Source organism: Stigmatopora nigra, chromosome 19, assembly GCF_051989575.1.
Source record: "Stigmatopora nigra isolate UIUO_SnigA chromosome 19, RoL_Snig_1.1, whole genome shotgun sequence".
Taxonomy (NCBI): Eukaryota; Metazoa; Chordata; class Actinopteri; order Syngnathiformes; family Syngnathidae; genus Stigmatopora; species Stigmatopora nigra.
The window spans coordinates 7,011,653-7,030,750 of NC_135526.1; the positions used below are offsets into that span (position 1 = coordinate 7,011,653).

The 19,098-nt window shown below is 38.3% G+C and overlaps 1 protein-coding gene across 9 annotated transcripts in view; it reads left to right on the plus strand.

Moving 5' to 3' along the window:
• Positions 1 to 19,098, plus strand: part of cadm2a (cell adhesion molecule 2a) — a 120,051-nt gene that overhangs the window by 67,157 nt on the left and 33,796 nt on the right. For 7 of the 9 annotated variants that reach the window (XM_077741446.1, XM_077741448.1, XM_077741451.1 and 4 more), the window contains 2 exons: positions 6,310 to 6,336; positions 12,421 to 12,570. In XM_077741446.1, coding sequence (XP_077597572.1) covers positions 6,310 to 6,336; positions 12,421 to 12,570 — 177 coding nt within the window. Of the gene's footprint in view, positions 1 to 6,309; positions 6,337 to 11,851; positions 11,871 to 12,420; positions 12,571 to 19,098 lie in introns of those variants that run through there. The other 2 variants (XM_077741452.1, XM_077741449.1) reach the window with 2 other exon arrangements.

The following is a 19,098-nucleotide window of genomic DNA, read 5'->3' on the forward strand; positions in this document are numbered from 1 at the left end:
CTCTTGGAAATTTTATCAGCTCAGGTGGTAGATCTGCACGTGTATGAAATGATGAACAGCCATGTTCTGGTGTATTGTGTGGAGTACTGTGAGGTGGGGGCTGAACATTTATTAGAAAGAGCCAGCCATTTTGGGAGGTCCCATGATAGTCATGTGCAATTATCTCTATCTAATTAGCACCTTGAGTGAGAAAAACAAAGGTTGTGTCTTATCAGATCTTGATAAACTTTCATAGAGAAGGTTTTTAATGAGTAGATATATATGAAAATATATATAGAGAGAAATTTAGAAGGAAAAAAAAGATATATATACTTTTTTTTATTTTTGGAGAAGTAATAAGTCTGCGTTCAATGGCCCCTGGAGGCCAAATCATTAACTTACAGCTGTTCTCTCCACATCCTGCCTTCTCTATATTTACACAAGTCCCTTGGGTGCCTTTGGATAACACAACTGGAGCATGTCAGGGGTCAGCTTTAATTTGATGGGGAGAGGAAGCATTTTTATCTTAATTCATGCAATTAGAGCCCTCCAAAAAATTGTCCAATTTCTGTCAATGATGCAGGGAAGCTTGCATTTGTCTTTTCTAATTGAACCGTCTTTTTGTTTGTTTATTTGTACATACAGTATTTGCATAGACATGAGATTAACATTAAATAAATCACCCCCATGCCGCAATATACATTTAATCAACAATCAATTGTACACAATGTTATGTTATTGTTTCATACCCTCTCCAAAGAAATCCAATGTTAAAATTGTACAATGAGGTTCCTATTCTTCCAAGATAATTGATATTTCCATTGATTGAAATTTGTTAACAAAAATGAGTGGCAAGTCAGCACAGAATTAATTATACCTATTAGTCAAGACACCATTATATTAAAAAAGTCAGACAAATTAGATTGACATTTAAAGGACCATTATCGTTATTTTGAATAATATCAAATGGGCACAATCCTTAAGTATTGTACAAATTCTCCATTTAATGTACAATAATTATGAACCTTAAACCAATGGGCATGAAGAAAGAAGAAATAAACAGTTTCTCAAAATTGCTCATCCTTATGTTACATCAGCCCTCGTGGTCAATTGGTCCCCAAACACAAAATACATAAACACAGCAACATAAATCATCATTGGTCATTTTATGGGCCCCATTGTTCATTCACCTCTCACCATACACAAAAGGCCCACAATGCCATAACTAGAATGGGATATAAAGGTGATGGTTTGAATATGTGCGCTAACAGGTGCTGGCCTTGACTTTAAGCACTAACAATCACAGTGAGCTGACTCCGTGTGATGCCAAATGCTCCCCTGAGGCAGAGGTCACCTGTCAGCTTCCCCACAGAGACACAGTGAACACATTGCCAATTTAGCGCCATTCTCGCCTTTGTAATGCAGCATGGCACCAGGCTGCCTTTGTTTGCTGACCTTTGAATAATTCAGGTCTAGCAAAATGCTATGACACATTTTTGATCAAAACGGCAAGCTCGAGAAAAGGTGGGACCAATGGTCACCCTTTCATTTAGACGAAACATGTCAGTCATTATTAATACAAATAATCAAACTCATGAATGAACCTTTGTGGTTCCATTATTGAAATAACCCCCCACCCTTTAAAAGACAACTTCCAGAAAAATATTACGGTAGAAAACCTTATTTTCCACTCATTCTTGCCCACTATCATATTTTAAGGACATTGCTACTTTGACAAACTATACAAAGAAGTTACAAAGTAAAAGATAAAATGATACTCTGTCATTGAAATGACATTTAATATTTATTTCGTGGTAGAAGCCCTAGCCGGAAGGAATGAGATCATTCATACGCCTTGCCTTTGAATGATATCTCACATCTTAGAGAAGTTGACCTCTACACAGGGTTAAAAAAAAATGAAGATTGTATTATCCATTAAGTTTTCCTGTCCCCTCGCCCTCTGATGAATAGCAACAGATTATAGGTTGGTGACCATACACCTTTTGCTTCAAAGCTTTGTCTTCAGGAATGCTTTTGTTAGCCTGAAGGCATCGATCACAATAGAAGTTCACCTTTTAAACTATTCATTTGGAGAAGCGGTGGAAACAGAAAGCATTTGCTGAGTTATGGGCTATACCTGGATTGTACATCATCCTCCACCAGCACCTGTTTGACAGTATATGTGCGTTTTTTTTTTTTTTTGGTGCGTACGCCATCCTGCTGCAATTCCTATTAGACTATTCTTGTTAGGGTGATTCATGGTTTCGATATCCCTCAGGGTTTTTTGGAGAAATGGAAATGTGCTTCTCAAGCTGAGGGGAAATCTGGAGTCAGGCCATAAGGCAACATTTTATGAGCTGTCTCTTTGTGTCTATGTTTGTGTGTGTATACTTGTTTATTTTAGTGCTGGAAAAAAACGTTTTTCATGCACCGTTTTATCGTAATGTTTTGGTTTACACTACTAAATGTAAACGATTTATTGCTTATTTGTTTGGCAAAGGTTGTCTTTAGTGTTATCTTGCAGCCAGTCTACAAAGTTCAAATGTCATAGTCAAACCGAATGTCTGCCTTTACAAAAGATGGAATACAATCAGTTATATGGCAGGCAGGTCACTAACCTAATAGTGATTGCTATAATAGAACCAAAGTTTGCAACTCCATGGCATCATGCTAAGCATAATAAGCAGTTTGAGTGAATTAGGACCATGTTAACTCCCAGTAAACTAACAACTCAACTTGTACTAATTCAGGATGAAATCCTTAACAAAGGTGAATACCACAGGATTTGATCATTTTAATATGATAGCATTTTTTAATACAACTCTACAAAGCTTTCACATGTGAGAAGTGCTGCCATTATTATAGTTTTAATGCAGAAAATTCATCTTGTGAATTTAAACAGTCCCTCAAAAACAACAGCATGAATTTTCCTGGGTTGTAATGAACATTCATTGGACACAGCTTTAAATGCCATGTTTTCATCAGTGATAGTCTTGTTTAAATTGGAGATTTTGTAGTGTTATAGAATTGCATAGCGATAGAATTGGATGTATTATTCTACTTACTTAATTGAATTGTCATCTCAGCCAGCGGTCCCCAACCACCAAACCATTTACACAGAGAGATTAAAAATCAAGTGCATACTGTGCCTCTTCATACGCGTCAAACCTCTTGGCTCATGTGGTACAGCAGTAAAAGTGTAAGCCCACAAACTACCAGAAATGAGTAAAACGCAAATATCCCTGGGGAGTTTCCTCGAAAAGGCCAAATGATGATACATAAGAAGAGCCGACAACTTTCAAGAAAAAAAAGAAAGCTACAGGAGATTATAGCGCCGGTCTTACTTTGAATTCAAGCAGAGCAACTGCAAAAAAAATGAGATGAAAATAAGTCAATAAAAAATGACACATCCCCCGTTTCAAAAAGCAAAAATCTGCAAATTGACACTCTGTTTTCTTTGCAAATTTGGGCATTAACTCACTGTACCTCTTTGACAGTGTCTATCTAAACTAACTGTGGTGACCATTGCCCTTATGCTTACTGTGATAGAGCAAATGTATTAGAAAAAAAATCCAGATTGCATGCTGTCATTTGCACATGAACAGACTTCGCAGCATCATCACCACAGATGGTAACAGAAATATCCGTCCTACACGGATATCCGCAGTGAAAATCTTTAAATGATGAAACAAACATGCATACCCCCTGTCATGTGATGGAACAATGTTGCACTAGACCGATTTCGTAAAGCTAGCAATATGTTTTCAATAAGTAACAGTAAACAAGCATGATACCATCTATTAGAACTGTTTACTATTGTCTTTATTGCCTCGAGATGAATTGCAGTCGTAAGCAGACGCGGAACAGGACACATTTGGCCGTATTTATTCCGTGGTGATGTAAGAATGAATAGAAAAAAAGCCACCACATTTTTGTGAATGACTCAATCGAAACGCAAATGGGAGAACGCATATATTGGCATTTTCCTTTTTAACTCTTGTGTGCGTGAATACATTTTCGAACCTCATTTTTACATTTATTCTTGTCATTTGATTCTTGCTAAATACTTTGGCTATAGCATTTTAGCCACTGGTAGAATGTTGGTTGCAAACTGAATGTGTACCAGACACGTATTGCTACTGTAAAGACAGCTCTCCATACTTTTATACACCCTGCCACCACCCCAACACTGACCATAGACTTCACTAAGTGCACTGCCTGGAGACAAATTCTACAAAATGTTCCAATACCTCTATGAACCTTCCCCTTTTGAAACATTGTCTGAATGGTGATAGAAAAGTATAGATGGTGTGTTATTGTATGAATACAGAGAGGCATAAGTTGTGCAAACTCGCTGTTCATTGGCTTTGCCTCGCCTTTATTAGCTTTGGTGCCCGCCAGTCTTGATCAGGACATCTGGAAACTGTGAAAGACCCTAGATTGGATGAATCACCAGCGTTTATACTTGCCATTATGTTGGTAAGGAAACCAATTTTAATCAAAACGAGACTGAATAGAGTCAGTAAATGTGTGGAATTGTTGCAGTAATGTTGACGTGTCACAGCTATAGGATCCTGGACCCTAAGTTTATGGAATTACTCATGTCATTCCTTGGAAACATTTTTTTTGTTATTTGAGATGTGTAGGGAGTACTTTGGCGTGCTGTGTTTTAATAACCAGTGTCACATTTGCTTCTTTGGCACTTGTGCTTAGTGAGAATTGACTCCAGGGCAAATCTGCTTCTGCTTGCAAGGAAAACCACAAAGCCCCCCCAAAAAGGTGTAAAAAGTCTTAAGATATAAAAAGTCAGTTTTGACAAGACTGGGAAATGAACACTGGTCCTCCCACGAGACCTTTACCCTCAGGGAGCACTGTGATCACCGCAGTGCCTTGTGTATGTGGATATGAGTCACAGCAGGTGGCGCCTGTATGAAGTATCACACAGTTTATTTATGACATCTCCCCTGCTGATGCTCGGAGACTGACAACAAGCTGTTCACATCTCTGCGCGTCACTATTGTGACCCTAGAAACGCACTCTCTCTGGCTCACACGTTTTATTTGCTCATAATGTTAGCCTTGAGCCAGATGAGCCAGTGACCCAGGTATTGGAATGAAAAGTAAATTCATGTTGATACTCGGAATGTTGCCTTGAGGTATGAATTGACTTCATCTAATCGCCATTTCTTGCAACTATAAAATCATATTTAATTCATTGTGGTCTTGGAGTGCACAACTTATTATAGTCATGCAGATGTTCACTACTGCAAACGACTCTGTTAATGTTGAATATTAAACATTTTTACCTAAAATAAAGTTTAAATTTAATTGCTCTTTTCTGGGGGAAATTGCTTTTTTTATGACAATCTAAGTTGCCATAGTACAAAGTAGTGTCAGTACTTTATATTGCACTATATTAATCATTTAGGGTTCCGTTAAGTAATACACATTTGCTTATAAATGAGAGAATGAAGTTGGAGTGAAGCTTGCTTTGATTGTGCCAGCAACAATTTGAGGACATAAAGCAGTTGATGGGTGCCCATTAGAATCATTCTGTGCATTGAATGCTCAAATTGGGGTATGACAGAGTGAAATTAAATGTCTAGATTTTCAGCTTTCTGGGACTTCCTGGAACTATTGTCTGTGTCAGTTGCTAAGTAACAGTAATACTCCTGCAGAGCAAGCAAACAAGCCTTCCTCCATTTTTCTTGCCAAACCCCAACTCTTTGCTCTCCTAATTTTAGGAAAAAAAACATGTCTACATAGAAATGACACTGGACTACAAAATCAAGGTTTCCATAGTATGTAGGATATGGGATGTAGAAAGATGAACTAAATTTTGAGTAATCAAAAAACTCCCTTTTTTAATCAAATGATCAGTATGTCAACCTATGCTACGTCCTTGTCATTCTGTCATAAGTTATTTCTTCTCCGAAGGTATTCCTATCTGAGCATTTCGTGACTGATTACACTGCTGTCAGTCAACAGCGGGCGTGAACCTTCGGTAGTGTTTGCTTGGATGATTTCTCGGATGAAATACAGCTCTGAATCGTCAATAGCAGCCAACCTACAGGGTAGCCAAATTGCGAGATGCTCACGTCGCGGTGAATTGATTAGAATTGGCCGTGTTATACATTCAATTTTGAAGGACTCTTTTCAAGAAGACATTTTTACACCTCCTAGAATATAGAGACATGCTGTTGTTCCAACAGTTGTCTAATCATGTATTCTGTCTTTGTCCCTTTTTGTTGGTTTCTTTTCTTTTTTTTTTCTCTTTTCCTTCCTCTCGCTGTCTGTTCAACCCCCCCTTTTGTCTTCTTGGGGACACCAGTGATGGCTTCCAAAGGCAAAGTCAGAGGTGAGTGGTGGCCATCTTTAGTTTAGCTCCATTTAGGATATGACTCAGATGTGTAGTTTGGTAACGTAGTAGTTTCCACTAAGCAGTATTACTCAACTTAGTATATTACGAATGGGACAGGAACATGACATTTCCATCTTGAATGCTCCCAAAACAGTGTTGTCACGATACCAACATATAAACAACATAATAAATAAATAATAGTGCCAAAATATTTTTCACTAAAAAACACGATGCGCTACAGGTATCAGTACAGGATCCTACATTTTGATACCTATCTATACCTTAGGGTCCCAGTTGTTTGTTTGGAGAATATAATTTGAGATTCAGTAAATTCCCTTGTTTATGAATTATGTATGGTAATTAAAAATATGACAGAGTCATGTGGAAAGTCAAAATCCTTCACATTGTGTAAAGGAAGTGTCAGTAAACCGCATAGTTTGACGTCTGCTGTACTGCCTTTGTTTATTACTTGGCAAGTGGCATGACTTGCGTGGAACGCAATCCTGTTCAAGGATTACCAATTCAAGCGTATCTGCAAGAAACGCAAGCCAGTTTAAGGATTACCAATTCAATGGTGTCATGGACAAATAAAATCTAGTGCTAAGTGGAAACAGTCATTCCGTTTTGTCAAAGTAGATTGGCGTGGACTTAATACATTTTTATGGACTACTCGCAACAAACATTTTCCACCGAGTGTCAAAGTTAGTTCAGTTACAGTTTTTTTCCACCCCTCGTATTTGTAATCTGTACGTTTTTGTCGGTCAATTAACCATTGGTCGAGCTTGGATTCGTCAGTTGTGCCAATTTTTGTATGATTCTAGGGCAAGTACTTAACTAATCCATGGCTGATTTTACCGGCCTTTTATGTAAACTAGTGTAACGGGTTGGTAGGCTTCTAATGGCAGTGATTATCTTCTCCCATGAAATTTCCATTCTATTCAATGTGGAAATCTATATTGAAATCCAAAGTGTATTAAGCACGTCAAGGGTTTTTCTACAGTTAACCTTTATTCCATCCTCATCGCATTATCAGTGGCAGCAATAATGGTTGTACTGTAAATGCAAGTCCATGTCTGATCCCATTACTCTTCATCATTCCTGATACCCTTGTCCTCCTGAAGTGTGTGCTTGGCAAATTCATTTAAATGGTTCCACGGTACTGTACCTGCCGGGCAGTTTATTTAGAGTCATTGACTATAAGCTGGCTATCATTCTTTTTTTCTAAAATAAGAGAAGGTTAATAAACCAATCCCTTATTAAAAAGCACAACAGATGCTATGGTTGAATTGAGTAGTAGTAAGAGATATCATCCTACACTTTGTGTTAATATATTTTGATGCCGTTGTGTTAAGGGAGATCTTCAGTGTCAGGTACTGCAAAACTTTTGAGGATAGGATAGCCCAAATTACAAAAAAAAGCCATTAACTAAAATAAGGAAATACATGTGGGAACTATAATGAATACATTGTTCAACAATGCAAAGATGTAGAAAAAAATGACACGTGTTCCCAAATGATGGAAGGTTTCCGAATTTTGTAATGTATATCTAATAAAGAAGTCAATTTACTTTAACACTATTTGATGTTCACCAACATATGGTCTTATACCAAGTCTCCTGAAGAGTATGACGCATTCGTTTTTATGTCTTTGTTGATGGAATAACCACAGGCATTACGTGAGTTAATATATCCGTATGCTCTTTCTCTTCCAGCGCATTTCCTCATCCTTGGCACGTCTTTTAAATTAAGATGGGATTTTAGCGGTCAAACGTTATGGGTTTTTTCACCCCACATTCTTACCTTTGAATGGTAACTTAATTGAATATACTTCAAGTATATTTTAGCATCTTCTATTCCACATCAGAGGGCCTCATATGTTTCATATCATATCTCATACCCACAACCTTTTTCCCCCCATCATTCTGTTCCATAATAAGAAATCTAATCATTGTTTTTTTTATTTTTTTTTACAAGATCCACTTTAACATTTACATGCAATCTCAAGAAATAATGAAATAGTCATTTGTCCAAGATTTGGGATCCCCATGAGTAAAGTTGTAATTTACAGCTACGTATCTCAAAAGCAGTTGGTCTGACCACAAAACCATGCTCTGCCTTTATCCATTATCCCCCTAGTTATACATCATACTTGTACAGCTCAGTTGAGCTCCAGTCCTGACATAAAGGTCAGCAGCTCCAGGCTGTCCGTCTGTCCGGCTGCACGTCCTCTTCTTCAATGCCTCTTGAATGCCTAAATAAGTAAAGTTAGGAGACTGGCTTGAAAGGTCAAGCCACAGCACAGAGAGCAAGCATGTTCAATTCTCTCATATTACTATTAGTTGTCCTCTAATTTACTTTTCCACCAGCCTTTGCACATGTACTGTCTCTTTTGAGAGAGCCACACATTGTGTGCGTATAACATAATAAATCTGGATGGCGTATTGACTGCATGTGCTAGTTTGACTGTAATGAGTGGTTTGGAGGCACAAGTCCAAATGATTGTCGGGAAAACGCTGCGCCAGCCGTGATTGTTTGGCGTTCCTCATAAATGAGGAAATGGATGTAGATGAGTCCTTCCTTTCTACTGTTCCTTTTAGCTTCAGAGTCAGCTTGGTGGTGGGGGAAGTCATTTTTATTTTATTGAAACATCATTTACCATTTGATCAGAGCCAATGTTAAATTTTAGTGCTTCATCTGGAAAGATGTCGTTCAAATTAAATGAAGAGGAGCTAATTTCCCCATTGCATCACATGCTAATGTCATGGAGATGAGGAAGCTGCCTCAGAGTTGGCATGTCATTCAGTCGAGGGCAATTAAACTCAACCCCCCACCATGTGCTCTTCCCCATGCACAAAGGGAAGCTAGACTGGTGGAAAGATCAAGATAAATGAAAAAGAGCCCAAGAATGTGGAAATGCACCCTTCAGGGATCAACTCCGAGTGAAATTGCGCGACAGCCAGGGATAGGACAGAGCAGGGAATTGAACGGTGTGCGTGTGAACTGGAAAAGAAAGTAGAGGAAAGCTCCCAGTTGAAGAGAAGATCTAAAATTAGACATGGAAATCAGGGGAGAGCAGCTGCCTCTTTTCCTCAGGAGATACATTTGAATCAGGTCTGGGTGGCCAGAAGGGAGAAGCAAAAGAAGCTCCTCCACTGGTCAATTATGCACACAAAGTACTTCATTGTTCTAATACAACCATCATGGCGGCGCCTCTGGCCCTTTCTGTCCTGGTGGACCATTAATTCGGAGAGGTTACTGGATGTCATGGGGCTCCACCTTGGTGTGTGCCACCTGTGTGTGTATGAAATTTTCTTAATGAATGTTGCAAAAGTGGGCCATTTTTTCCACATTATAGTTTGCAGAAGCTAGCAGCCATTCCTTCCCCATAATGGCAAATGTAGACTTCCATCAATGCTTTAGTAAAGTAATTGAACATTTTTTATAATGCAGAATTGATTAATGACCACTCATGTTTATTTTCTTAGAATTAAAAAAAAATGCATTGACCACACATAAATAGGACTGTTCTAAAGAACCAAATATTCATTTTTTTTAATGTTCTTTTTGTTTTTTATACGGACCATTAAGTCATTATAGGTAGTGTAAGCCAGACAAAATAGTATTTGAGTGTTTGTACTTGTGTAGTCACAACTTGTATGTAGAAATCAACTGTGAATTGAACATTTTTTTCTAATGCAAAATTGATTAATGACCACTCATGTTTATTTTCTTAGAATTAAAAAAAATGCATTGACCACACATAAATAGGACTGTTCTAAAGAACCAAATATTCATTTTTTTAATGTTCTTTTTGTTTTTTATACGGACCATTAAGTCATTATAGGTAATGCAAGCCAGACAAAATAGGATTTGAGTATTTGTACTTGTGTAGTCACAACTTGTATGTAGAAATCAACTGTGAACTTGTGCCTGTAGTAGCTTGCCCGTTATTTTTTTCTCTTAGCGAAAATGTCCATGTGGTTTTGGCCTTGTGAAAAGGATTCGGGTGTTTGATCTGTAAATTATTCCGAGTCTCATTACTAGCTGTGTGAGACAACCATGATGCAAAGACAAGTTTATATTGAGTTATGTCTGAACTATATAGCTTTAACAAATCAACTCAAAGTAAAATTACTTGCATGGGCTTTAGAGTGATGCCAAATGCTTGATAGTCAATATTCTTCCTCTAAACCTGCCCCGCTCAGCCGCATAAACACCGAGAATGGGAGTCTGAGTGTTCTTATTGACTGAATGGTTTTAATGTGCCACCTAGAAGTTGAATATACTCCCAGTGGGATTGTTTATTTTCTTTTATTTATTGGGCAAAATTGGTAGACAAGGTTTTGGCATGACAGAAAAAAAAGGAAACAGAAAATGAAGAAACAGGAAAAATACATACTATTGTCTAATTCTAATTACTATGTGAAAAGGGACTTGTAACTGAAGGAAAAGAAAAAGGAAGATAAGTCGGATAGAGACGTGATAAGTCAGGATGGGATGTTGAAAATGCCAAGAATATAAGGTGGCAAACCTGGTATTTTGAAAACCACCTGTAATTGTTTGTAGGTTAACTCTTTGCAACATGATCTCTTATTCTGGAACCAGGTAGTTGTTGTTGACATTTTCTCAAATGTCTCTTTTATCGAGAAGAAATCCAACTTGTACTATATTCCATTGAGCGGGAAAGTAAAGCAGTTGCTCCCAAACTCCACCTTTTTTAATTTCAAGTTTTGACCGCTAACTGTGACTGTCACACTTTGTAGGGCCTTCCTCAAAACTGATCTCCGAGTGTCATGAATTTAGAAGGTTGACTGTTACTTTCCCTTTGCGGCTTGAGCAGAGGAAATCAACTTTCTCCCTATTGGGCTTAACTGTACGTATCGGTAGCCCTTTGGCATTAGTTGGGGGGAAAAATGAGACAAAAAGTAAGTGATGTGAAGAGAGGAAGCAATAAAGAGCACAAGGACAGCGGCGGGAAGCTGCTAAATCACGGGGCAGAGCACGCTTCATGCAAAACTTCCATGAATAAAACATTTCTCTCCTCCCAAAGCTCCGATCCATTTGCCTCCTCCTCGTCTTGCCTCTCTATCTCTTCTCCGCATGATTAACCTTGGGAGGCCTTAATCAACACTGGAAATGACCCGTGCTCTTCGACTTAGATCCGTCTCCTTTCTTTCTTCACCTCCTCCCAAAATTCCCCCGCTCAATTTATGCAATTGTTTACTGTTTCATACCTGGGCTCTCACTGAATGTGTTTGACTGGGAATGACTTTGAATTACTTTTTATTTGCAATGTGCTATTTATTTTCAATTTATTTATCCAATGAATTTTATTTATTTATTTATTTTTATTTTTTAACTTGATGATCCTGTCCTGGGGGGGTTAAAATAAGATTTAAGTGAGGGATGAATAATCTCCCTAACCTAAGCCTTTCAAGCCCATCCTCTGGGAATGGGAACAGAGATTTATGGTTATTTTTATTTACTTGTTTCCTTCCTCAGAATGAATTCACTCATCCTTAAAATGTGTAGGTAGGTGTTTCGAATCCAAGCTCTTGCCTTCACACCAATGTTTTCCGATCTTGCTTGTCCCTTTTGGACTGACAAGTGACCAGGGATAAACTGGTAAAACCAACCGGGTTAGATTTCATCTCATCTCCCACCCGAATGCGGATAAGCAAACAGCATTGAAAATAGATGCATGCACAGAAGCGTTATCTGCCACTGACTGCTGTGCTGAAATCTTAGACCTCTCCATGGTGCTGAAAGCTTGACTTTGCAATTCCAGTTCCATATGTAAATGCGGACTTGTCTCACATTTCGGTGTTTTTGACATAGCAACACCCGCGCATGTTCACAGGTCCTCTGGGAGCAGATTTTTAATTTGTTTTTCTCCATTTAGCAAGGTTTCAGGCTTGCCACTTCACGCTAAATGCACCCTCGGACCAATTCATTATGTGCCAATTCTTCTTTCTTTTTTTTTTCCTTCTTCAAACTAAACAGATATTCGTAGTCTGTTCAAACGAAGGGACCAAATGATTAGTAAATGAGTGTCATATGTGTTTTCGGCTCTGTGTTGCAGGCATCAGCGGTCAGCATCCTTTGGTTCAGAATGTCACCGTGACAGAGGGTGGTACGGCCAACATGACATGTCGCGTTGAGTACAACGACAACACCTCCCTCCAGTGGTCGAACCCGGCACAGCAAACTCTCTTCTTTGGCGACAAAAAGGGTGAGTCGATTCAAATCAATCCACATGGCTTGGGTGTATTTGCCTGTTTTGTGCACATTAACAGACACAATGCAGCAACTGAAATGTAGTTAAAAGCACACCAGAAATCGGTTTCTCTTATTTTTTGTGATATGATGTCAGCCAAACTCCTTTTTTCACAATGCCTTTAAAATATTGATAGTGTGGGAGCTAGAAGTGAGTACAACACTCACAAATCAGATTTTTTTAAAGCATTTTTTGACTGCAGTCAGTACACAAACTCAAATAAGGATTTCCCCATGAGTGTCCAATCCTCCTCACAGTTTTTCCTTCAAAATCCCAAATGTACTTTAAGATGACAACTCAAATTGTTCAGCTGCATGTCATTGATGATCTTTTGGGCGTGGCTGGGAGCCGCCATTGTTCTAATCGCTAATAAGTACAAAAGCTTTATTTTGACCTTTTACACCCTCTTTAGTTAAATCCCTGTGAAGAGGATTCATGGATGTTTTTTTGCGGGTTCAAGTCTGCTGACTGATTGTGTGCCGCAGCGTCTCCCGGCACCATTAGTGGAGTGTAATAGAGTATGAATCACACTCTCTTGTAAGTGTCCGGATTAAGCACATGTGGGATTTACACTTCTTCCATTATCCCCGTCTCTCTGCCCTCTGGCTCACTGGCTCTCTCTTGGTGTGTGTGTGTGTGTGTGTGTGCGTTTGTACACTACGTACGAGAAGCCGCATAGACGAGCGAATTTCCGTCAGAGCGGCCGTAAAAAAGCATCAAATTCAACTGTTGATGCGCTCTGCGGGTTATTCCATATCACACTGGGGGGCTTGAGCTCGGGGGCGTATTCTGTGGCTTTTTCAATGCAGAGCTGCGCCAGATTGGAAATGGAAAAGGCACCCCGAGACTCTCCTATTATCAGTAGAGCTACTACTGAGACCCCGGAATTGCATTGCACTTCTTTTGGCGGGGGTGGCTTGCCTCATGTTTGTGCTTGTCTTGCCCGACGCGGCATTTCACATGCACATGCTGATGGGCGCGCTGCGATGCTGAGTGTTTCCAAAGTGCCGCTGGCAGTGTAAGAAGATGTCTGAGCTGCAAACGGCTGTGAGCACAGTTTCTTGCAGATTAATGTTGCTTCTGCCTGCTGGGAGAAAGACGAGGATTAGGAGCAGGCATACTTTTTGCTCAAATACCCAACCCCGCTGTGACTTTTTGTATATAGTTTTTTTAGTTAGAACCATAGATTTCTTTGTATGTGAGTGTGAGTGACACTCATTATATTCCTATCAGTGTAATTTGAGGATTGTCGATAGAGTGGATGTTGATCCTATTTTTGGAAAGATACAATTCAAATATCTGGTTTTACAAGGCTTTGTTCGAAGAAACATCAATCTATTTATTTATTTTTTTACACGGGCTTTGTTGCAGACTTAACAGTCCTCAATATTCGTCTTCTGACAAAAAGCCACTGTATGGATGTGGCAAAATCAAAATGAACTTATGGTGAACCTCTTGCATAATAAGATTAAAAACAAAAATAAACCATTCCCTCGGGGAAATTGAAGACACCCTGAACTGCAGGCGTTTTTTATTCTCTCATTAACTGGAATTAGATGTTGAAATGTGACAGCTATTTAATAACTAATGCTTAAAAATCTTTTTTAGGTAACTATAACTAACAAGATTATGATTTTGACTAATTTGTTGGGCCTAATTTAAAGAATGACATTCATTTGGCTATGTTACGTCATGTTTCTTTTTAGGTTAACCATGTCTTATTCTATATATCACACAAAATACTCTCTGGCCATGTATTTAGCAAAGACATTTAGTACTTCAGTTCACCATCCAGCCAAAATAGAAAATTAGTATTCTACAATGATTGGAGCAAATACATGACTGACGCAAACTTGGTAGTTTAAAAAAAAGCATTCTAAATCAAAACCCTGCTGACACCAATACTGCTTAAGCATCTTGTTATCAAGTATTACAGCAATTATTGCATCACAAAGAAATTAATACGTTTCAATTGTTTATCAATAATAGACCTCATTGTTGCAAGTGGATTTTTAAGTATGCCAGGATTACACTGCAAATGCAATAAAGTGCAGTTATCTCAATTTATCAACGTGATAGAAAACAAAAGGACTCCAAATTTGATTTCCAGACAGCTAAAACATTTGAAAATTATTGTTTTTATGCCACATTACATTTTTGTTGTTGACCAGACTTATTTTATGTAAACTTGAGCCCTAATTTGGACTAGTATTTATTTATTTTTTTTGGTACTGTCAACCCTTTCGCAGGTTTTTCTGACATGACATCCCCTTAAATTCCTTTATTCTTGTTGTGATAGTTAAACTAAGCTGACATATTAATGGAGCGAGTGACATTCTGGTTGGTGAAAGAATATTGCTGGTAGACAGAAAACACTCTCGAGCCAGTGAGGCAATCAAAAGTGAAAAATATTTTTGTCCCCCCCATCATCACACAAAATTTGAACAATTCAAGTTTGAAAACACATTTTACAGTCCGGTGAGCATCAATTTGTTCTGAAATATTTGGAAGAGAGTTTGGTATTAACTACACAAAACCATAGAGGAAATGATGTGGTAATAGATAGTGGGTGTTTTTTTTGACAGATTTCCAACCCATTTGTGCCAATTGCTAACAATTTGGAGACAGCAATGGGCCAGTATGCGTTTTTTTGAACATAGTGAAACATTTTGAGTGCAATTCATCAGAATGGACAATTAGGTTATTTTACTCTCCAACTGGAAGCCATTTTCAAAGAAAAATTCCCCCAGTTTTTTAGTTCCTAGTATTCATGCTACAAGTTTATTAGAAATAGCTAAGTGCTTTGCTTTCACAATCTTGCAAACATTCCCCAAAAATAAAAATAAATAAACAAAACATGAAATTATCAGCAGCATCAGTATAAAAAAAATAGATATTAAAAAAAAGACTCTTGATGAATGGCAACAAGGCCAAAAAATAGCTTAAAATAAGTGAAAACAAATCTATGTTAGTGGACACAGATTACCATCTACTATTGGCAATAAATTTAGCGGCATAGTATATTATCTACGAACAGCTCGACCAATCCTGCGAGCTTTGGCGGCTTTTAATATCACAGCTGACGACGGTTCACCTCCGAGACACTTAGACGGATGCAAGTGACTCCTCTTGTCACTCGTCCTTGCTGAACGCTCCGACGACTGCAAAGGGTTGTTTGAATTTCAAATAAGTCATTGGCGCAAAAGTAGGCACTTTGTCCTCCCCATCACGACACCACTGAGGGACTTAATCTGTGCCTCGGCAGCAAGAGACAGATGAGCACTGGGCAAGAGGGATTCTCTCTTTTATACGTCTCAAAAGAGGCCAATATCCTTTTACAAATTGCCCTTTTGCTTCCGTGAAACTTACGACATGATAATAGCTTAAGTTCAAGGAAGGCGACATTTTTCTATGATCTATAATTACAATATCTTCATTGCTCCCAAAGCATGGAAAAGCAATGAATAATTACTTTTCTAGGAACTATTTGCAAATATGATTTAGAGTACTGTCTAAGACAGAAACATTAAGACCCAACTGTATTTTCAGTGTGTCATTCATGAATGCCAATTCTTTCATTTAGAAATTGTATAATTGTGTCTTCAATTTTTGAAATATCTGACCAGCCTTCAAAGCAATGTGGAATTACCTTTGTGTTGATATATTGAATAGAGAAGAACTTATTGAGACAAGCAATTGCTGAACTCTTGAATGCACAGTACTCCGCTAAGCAAGAGGATCACTCTTTAATTCTTCACTTTTTTTCCCTTGAAATCCTAAACCCGTTTATTGGATTTACTGGCACAAAATGTCAGCATTTGACACAATCTTCCATGAAGTCATTGTTTCCAATAGTATCCCAACACAACGCTAAACAAAATGCTGAAATGATGATGATGATGTCTCACATTCAGTTTAAAATGCGGGTCTTGTGTTCAATTGAACACAATCTGTCTATTCTTGGAAGCCATGATGTTTTCTTTGGTGTGAATGGCTTTAAATGAATATACAGGCATATTTTATCTTCTACCACCTGATGGAATTGTGAATAATTGTTCTGCTTGTCACTATTCACAGCTGGAATAGAGTGACAAAGATGATTGTGGGGGTGCTGAAGCCTCTCCTAGTAGTAGACACCCTAAATGTGATGTTGGTTCATTGTCAAACCATTTCTAAAGTAACCCCAAATGTTGTTAGTGACGCAAGGTTAAGCAACATCCTGGCAGGAAATGGCAATGGATAATAAATTTAATTTCTACCGGTGACATCTGCTTACTGATTGAATCTGGTCAATCATTAAGATGAGTGTTACAGGTGAGGAGTATTCATTTTCAGCTTCTTCTGTGTGCTCTGAATGTATAATTACTTCTGTGTGGCTAATATCAATTCAACTTGATTTTGAAAGGAAAGGAAAACTATTGAGATATTTATTTTTTGTACTTTTTGAAGCATGATTTCATATTGGGCCAAATATTGTTGGTGTTTGCTCTGATAGGAGAAAAAAAAACCTCAGCTGTACATCGTAAATCTTTTACAAGTCCCTTTCCTTCAACACAAGGATCATAAAACATGAGGAGAATAGGAAAAATAGGAAAAGGGTAAGGGGATGTGGGTCTCTGTGGGATAAAGGCGAGGAATTAAGGAGGCATTTTATGAGAGCTTTCAGACACAGTTATAACCTGTGAAAGACAGTCAAACTTTTTCTCTGACCTTCAAACAAGCTGCCCCCGCATTCTTTTTTTCTGTAACCCCTCTGTACATCTTTGTACAGAATTGTGTAATATGCAGCTTTTATTGCACAAAAGATTTTTTTTTCTCTTCTGGCATATTTTCCAGACGCAATTAAAAATGCTCTGTTTCTCTTTGCTTTCCTTAGCGAGGCACAACGAAGAAGGAGGTTCAAATCTAACTACTTATAGTTTGCAAGGTTGAAATACAAAAATACCTAAGGACAAAATATATTTAAAAAAAATATCTAATTGGCTTGTACCTTTAGACTCTTCTTTTAGTCCTTGAGCTCTTTCAAAAATCAGTATCGACACTTCAGTTTTTTATTCCTTCAAATTATAAATGATTCCTGAATTGCATTATGTAGTCTATATAAAAGGTTATTATGAGTATCATTTTATAATACACTATTTTACTTCTAATGCGAATGCCAACACTCAATGTATTGCATTTATGCCCCAATGAATATCGGCCTTTATTGTATAATTCTAATATATAACCCCTTTCAATCTCTATTGTTTTTTGATGTTATGACAGTGTTGATCATTAAAAGTAGTGTATCTCACTTGGCCACATACTTCATGGGGTATCAGAAAAACAACAACTTTTTGAGGCCACTTGCATTTTAATTCTCGTTAAATTACTTTTTACATTATGGTGGAAAAAACGTACGTCTGTCTATACATGCCTGACCTGATTATTGACTGTAAGACGGAAGTCTGCCTTTTGCCTCAAGCCAGCTGAGATAGGCACCAGCTCATGCTCTCTTAATGAGGACAAGCAGTACAAAATAGAATAGAAAATGTATGGATGGGAGCATGAAGGATTTGTATTTTTCCAATTGGTCTGGTATCAATTCCAAAGCCTAAAGTGCTCATGGCAAGTAGTGAATTTAGATAGCAATGAATACATAACATCAATTTTTTTAGCTTTCAATCACCATGTTTTTTCTTATGGCAACAGCCCAAAGCCACCTTTATGATCCAGTAAAAAAAACTTCCACCTGATCTCCAGACCATGAGCTTTCCACCGACCTACTTCTGTGCCCAATAGAACTGCCACATAATCTCCACAGGCCAATTATTATACAGACATTGACCAAATGTAACATTGCTAAAGCATCACCTCCCCTCAAAAAAGGCAAAAGAGCTGGTGAAATGTCAGTGATTCCAAATCTGCATTATTCAGTAAAACATTCTTTTTTTTTTTGCATCACTCTCCCGCCCGCGCTGTCTCTTTCGCATGCATTGCGCCGCCGTCCGTGGCCGACAGAGTCAAGTCCCCCTGATGAGTTGTTGACAAGAAAAAGAGAGCCGTCGCTTCCAGACGTCGGCGGGCTGAATGTATATTCAGAAATTTGCACTTTTCTCATTATAAAACTGTGTCAGCTGAATGAGCAAACACCTGCCAGGGTTCTATACGGATACAGGCGTTCCCTGGAGAGATGAAGGCGGCGGATGGGATGGCGGGGATGAGAGGGAAGGGCAAGGGGAGGAAAAGGTTGTTGAGCGGATCTGCAAACATGATAGCCTGAAAGTAAGTGAATTTATACTTGGAGCTCATTGCTTATGCATACCACCGTCCTGTACAGTTAAAGAAATCCTAATGTATCAATAGCACTTTCTACCTGGTCATATTTATACTTTGTATAAGCACACGTTTACCCACGTGCTGCTTTTAATGGTGTTCACTTGCTCTGCAGCCAGTGCCAGAGCCTGGAGGGGGGGAAAAAAGAGCTTTCTGGGCCTGCTTCCA